General features: G+C 39.0%; 1 protein-coding gene across 5 annotated transcripts in view; it reads right to left on the reverse strand.

The window, feature by feature from the left end:
- The window catches only part of LOC116382869 (ADAMTS-like protein 3), a 213,537-nt gene that overhangs the window by 12,217 nt on the left and 195,202 nt on the right, over positions 1-6,118 (reverse strand). For all 5 annotated transcript variants that reach the window (XM_031846271.1, XM_031846272.1, XM_031846274.1 and 2 more), the window contains exons 22-24: positions 5,553-5,793; positions 1,709-1,836; positions 39-176 (exon numbers count right to left, since the gene is read on the reverse strand). In XM_031846271.1, coding sequence (XP_031702131.1) covers positions 39-176; positions 1,709-1,836; positions 5,553-5,793 — 507 coding nt within the window. The remainder of the gene's footprint in view (positions 1-38; positions 177-1,708; positions 1,837-5,552; positions 5,794-6,118) is intronic.

The raw sequence follows: 6,118 nt of genomic DNA on the forward strand, positions 1-6,118 counted from the left end.
AAAGAAACGTTTTCAATGGAAACCTTATTGTAGCCTACCAGTAACGGGGCAGTCCAGAGTGAGGTTGGCGCCAAGACGAACACTGACTCGTCCCCCAACCGTGGACCTCAAGCTGTGGCCTAACACCAGCCCATGGTCTGAAACATTCCTCCATGACACTGCGATGGCTGGTGGCTCTGAAGTTTCACACATAGAGAAAGACTATCAGTCACTACTGCGGTAATGAATTTGAAAATGTAATCTCTTTTGCAGTGCTTTTGTCATTTGTGTGTTTTGTTTATGCATGTTTTATGCATGTCCTATCTAACAAAACTAGACAGGACAAAATTGTTTTCAAGTGGGATGCACAAGACATATATTGAAAGAGAAGAATGTTTTTATTTATCGATTCATTATTTTATTTCCCCCCCTGCAAATCTTATAGTAAAGTCGGAAGGCTTTAACTGCCTATGCTTACATGGTTCAGATTAAATAAACTATCTTTGAATATCAAAAAATCTAATTTTATTATTTTCAGTGGCAAAAAATTGTACTCTAAGGATTTATCTAAAATTAAAATTGAATCTGTTGAGATGCCTCAAGTGTCATCTACAAAATTCCTAGGAATTATTATTGATGAGAGTTTAAGTTGGAGTAAACATATTGACTGTGTTAGTAGAAAAATAAACAAATCTATTGGAATAATGAGGGTTAGACATCTTGTCTCTGCAAACTGTCTCCTTATTCTTTATTACAGTATCATTTATCCCTATCTTTCATATTGTAATATAGTTTGGGCAAGTACTTTTCCTACTACTCTGTAAAAAATGTTGGTCCTCCAGAAACGTTTTGCTAGGATCGCAACCCGATCAAAGTCACACATCTCATCTGCTCCTCTATTTCAGAAATTGCAGATTCTTACTATTTATGACATCAATATTTCACAAACTTGTGTTTTCATTTATAAGATACTTTCAGGTGAAGGGAATATTCCTGATCATTTCAAGACCTACTATAAATTCAATTCACAGGTTCACTCTTACTCAACTCGTCAATCTTCACATCTTCATCCTCCTAAGTTACTGACTAGCAGAGGTCAATTCAATAAGATTTAGGGGAACCAAACTATGGAATGACTTTTCCCACCTAACAAAAAAATGTCCCTCTATAAAATGTTTTAAAAGATGCCTAAAAGAAAATCTGATTGCTGTTTTGTAACAGCTTGTTTATGTATTAGTGTTCATGTCTTTCTTGTTTTAGCTGTTATATTACACATGCACACACATGCTCACTCACACTCGACACAATTACATTATTTTTTTTCTTTTCTTTCTTTCTTTGTTTTGTTGTAATGTAATGTCTTATGCATGTTTTATTTTTTCTTTGTAATTTTGTAAAATTTTAATATTATGTAGGTGGAGGCTTCAAATAAGCCCAGTTGGCTTTCTGTCTCTTCCTGCACTGTGATATTCATTTATCTCTGTTATGTTTGATTATTTTAAATTTTGTTGTTTGAATTGTGCAAAATAAATAACTAACTCTAAAGGCTTACCGTAATAGTGGGTGCTGTATGTGCTATTCTTTGCTTAAAATTGTGCTATACAAATAAACTTCATAGGTAAATGTATTTTAATTTGATTAGAAATGTTTTACTGTGACAGAAAAATGAAATATTAATAATAGATTTGCATAATAATGATACGTAGGATATCTAAAACAAAGGACACACCTGCCACCAGTAGCTGAGATGTCTCTGAGTCTGAGCCATGTGTGTTGGTAGCTGTGCACTTGTACTGGCCTCTGTCAGACATTCTGGGCTGAAGGATATGGAGTCCTCCGGAGCTATCCCAGGATACCCTGCAGACGGACGGGGAAAACATGTTTTTTTTATAGGACCAAAAAAGTAGCTTGCAGTACTTTCTGAGAGGTACAACTTATACAGAAGAGGGACTCATACATTACTTTAGATAAGGACTTAAATTTTGAGCTGCAAATCAAGAGACAGAAGTTACATTTCAGTTTACTTTCTACATGCCAAGGATGAGATTCTGACAGCAGCCATCTAAGTCAAAAATTCAGGACACATTATATTTTGACTTGCTAACAGTATGAACACACAACACACTCTCTCACACACACACAGTCGGGTTTATGACTTTTGGGAACATCACATTGACTTACATTCATTTCCTGGCGACTTATCCTAACCATCACTGCCTTTACTCTAACCTCAACATAAACCTGAACTTATCCTTACCTTAACCAAGTCTACACCCTTAAATGTAATGATTTATGTTATGGGGACGTGCAATTGTCCCCATTTTATCTGAAAAAAAGTGACTGTGTGTCAAGGGGCCACCTCAGAGTGGTAGTAGTCTTCACAGCTTGCAGCTGTCTGTACAATGCTGTATTTGAAGGAGTCTCTTGCCTACGACGTCAAGATAATCAGCCATATTTATGAGCTCAACTGCCAGCTGCTCGTCCACCACACTGAGTGTGTGCTCTGCATGCAAAGAGCTGGGGTTGGTGTTGGAATTGACAGCACTGCTCATAAACATTTCAGATCCAGGTTTGTAGTTTAACTCACAGGTTGGAATTCTGGAGAGGCCTGGGAGAAGATCGCTATTAGGGGCTTGTGATCTGTCTCCACTTTGATATTATACTCATACATTACAACTATTGCAATATTATCAAAAAATGCAACTTATCGAGCTTTAATTTAGTTTTTCATTATGACCAATGTTTGTTTATTTTATAAGATATAGTTTAGCTCCCCACTCTTTAAACAATGTATTCTAACAGCTCATGGTGAAATAAGACATCAATGAGGAGAGACTGTGAATATACATTGCTCGACAAAATGTGCTCAAATTGCTTTTTCAGTTACAGCAACACAAGTTCTCCGAGACGGTCTCTTGAGAGTGCTCCAGCCGAGGACTTGAACGTGACTGACCTGCTGGCTGCTCGTGCCCCCAGCAGGCGCTAGCTTGCTGTGGCACCAGTTGTGGAGCCTCTCAAAAAAAATTTGGATTCGCCACCAATTTTCATAAAACTGCCAATATTTGCAATCTACAGAGTTTTTTTGTCTTTCAGAAGTGAATTTAGCGAGTAAATAGCATAAGACATTTAAAAAAAAATAGTTGGTGTTGTCCACTGTTTCTGACCATAGACTGTGACTTGACAGCGCTTTGAATTGTGGGAAACAGTAGGTGAGGTCAGTATTTATGAACTCAACTACGTATGCCAAAAATCCAGGTATTTTTGGCATACATAGATTTGGCTTTTGTTTGCATATTGCATACTACATATTAACTTTTGGCTAAATCATTATGTACTAGTATACTTTGCGGTTTTGAATACAGCTTCAGATTCAAGTTCTGTTTGTAGACACGTCGACACTCCGCTCGCATAACACTCCTCAGAGAAGCCGCCTGAACATCCTCGAGCTTGTTCTACAGCCCTGTTGATAGGTCACAATCTTTATTTTCTGCTCGGTAGTTTTCCCAATTCACACTCTTTACTTTTTACTCATTACTGCTGAGTTTCATCAGAGCTGGCGGAGATATAATCGCAGCCATGACTATATACTGCCACTATAGTATAGCCCGCCTTGCCACGCGAAAAAACTCACTTGAAAAGCTTAATATACAAGTAGGTAATGAATCGCCCAGCAGCATGGTGTTGACTTTGGGAACCGGCGGAGCAGCGATTTTTGCAATTTTTTTGCATTTGTAATTGTATTTGATTTGAATGAAACTCAAGGATATGTTTTAGGTACTCTTGTGGAAATATCCTGCAAGTTTTGTGATGATTGGATGTGATGAACGGTTGCTGAATTTGGTCTAGTTATGTGCTGAGCCAAGCCCTTTTGAAGTTCATTGATATATATTGTGAAAACTAAACAAGATATGAACAAGCTTTTGATGCATTTTGATACCCTTAGTCCAATACTGATCCACCAGAAATTTGCTAGCAATGAGACCTACGGTTTAGGAGGAGCTGTCAAAAATGTGTTTTTCAAAAAATTCAAAATGGCAAAAATGTGAAATCTAGGGATTCTTGCGGCTTTTATGTAGAACATATGGAGCTGGACATGTGTATCAAGTTAATTGGACTTAGAGTGTGAGAAGCAACTTCTTTCACAACATAACATTTTTGGGCTTTTTGGGCTGGCGGTACATTACATTACATTACAGTCATTTAGCAGACGCTTTTATCCAAAGTGACTTACAATTCAGATTCTATCACATTCATACTGTAGGCACAGCTACGGGAGAAATTTTGGGGTTAAGTGTCTTGCTCAATGACATATCGACTTGCGACTGCCGGAGCCGGGGATCGAACCGCCGATCCTCTGATTGAAGGATGGCCCTGCTCTCCACTTATTCACGGTCGCCCACGTAATGCAACATTTTTGGATGCCACAGAAACAAAAAAAAGTATAACTTTATCTATAACTGGATACGTACATGCAACTGTTTTCGTGCTTGCAAATTTATGTTAAGAGTAAACAGCTCACAAATCTGAATCTTTTATGGAATTAATATTACAGCAAATTATTCAACATACAGCTATGGAGGCTTATTCATGTTGTTAATGATGCATCATGTTTTAGATGTCCATCCTGTCTGTCCTCAGAATCAGCAGCTGAGCTGTCAGTACTTTCTCCGCACAAACATCTATTTTTATTATCTACCACCACAAGACGACAGTTAGTTTCTGCTTTGTGCACACAAATCCCAAGATCTGAATTAAATCTTGGGATTTGTACACTTTAGAGTAGACACTTCATGGCCCAGCCTGATTGGGCTGCTCACAGTCAGTCCACAGTCCAGAGACTGTCAGTGCCCGTTGTGAGGAAAGATTGTAGTCAGCAAGAACTGGGCAAGGTATGTAGAAAAGCACTCTCTCTGGTGTGATTGACAGAGCCTCGAGCAAATTGGTGATGGCCACCATATGCAGCTGCCTACTCCCACGATGGACTGTATTTAATGATGGATGACATAACAGCTACCAAGAGGTGAAGTCAAAACATCTTAATTGCCCCCTGGGGGCAATTAAGATGCAGGTTTATGCAGGTTTATGGCCTGCATAAATGATGCAGGTTTATGGCCTGCAGTGCAGGCCATAAACCCCACCCTGTACATGTTAGCAGAAGAGACATGAGCCAAACAAAAAAATTAAAGTACACGTCAATTCATTTTATCCCAAAGATTTTTGTTTTGATTTTGACTGTTTCTATGACACAGAGTTCACTGCAAGTATGTAAAATGTCTAGGGTTATATTATGGTAAATGGTAAATGGACTGTACTTGTATAGCACTTTTCTAGTCTCTCCGACCTCTCAAAGCGCTTTCACACTACTTGTCATCATTCACCCATTCACACAAGGGACTACCATGCCACTTGCCCATCAGACTATAACATTCACACACCGTAAGGAGCAATTTTGGGGTTAAGTTTCGTGCTCATGGACACATTATTTGGCATATATGATCAAAATACATAAGTTTGAAAGAACTTTGTGAAACACTTATTTGACTGGTATGTCAGCAGTAGCTCCAGTATGTTACCTGTCAGTGTGCCGCAACAGAGTTCCATCTTTGGTCCAGCTGATTTTGGGAGGAGGGAAGCCTTCTGCAGGACAGCGTATGGTCAGTGATCGGGTAGTATTGGTAAGGAGGGTGCTGTGTCCAATGCTAATGTTGATGTTCTTCTGAAAAGCCAGTGGATGGGTCCGCTGCTGTCTGATGATTACAGGTCTATTCGCATATGTTTCCGATGAAGAGCGTTCTGACCAGTTGGGCAGTCTGTCTGTGAGACAAATCAGATACAAACACAACATCAAGCTTAATCCTTAGATTTAAGACCAAGAGAAATATGCTGATTTGCAAATAACATACTAAGATATTGTCCTTATATTAAAAGTTATCCTATTTAATATATTATATTTTCATGTTATTCTTTAGATGACAGTGTGTGTAAGTGCTGTGAAAAAAAGGATGATGGCCTGTATTTTTGTATTTGATGGAAATGCACTCTGTGGACCCACCACCCGCAGGGACAAGCATCGGGGTCGAGCCGATCGCCGGCAGCATAGACACCTCTAGGGATGTGGAACGCCACCTCGCTAGTGGGG

Source organism: Anarrhichthys ocellatus, unplaced genomic scaffold (genome assembly GCF_004355925.1).
Source record: "Anarrhichthys ocellatus isolate YVR2014 unplaced genomic scaffold, GSC_Weel_1.0 scaffold6, whole genome shotgun sequence".
In the NCBI taxonomy this organism is placed as follows: Eukaryota; Metazoa; Chordata; class Actinopteri; order Perciformes; family Anarhichadidae; genus Anarrhichthys; species Anarrhichthys ocellatus.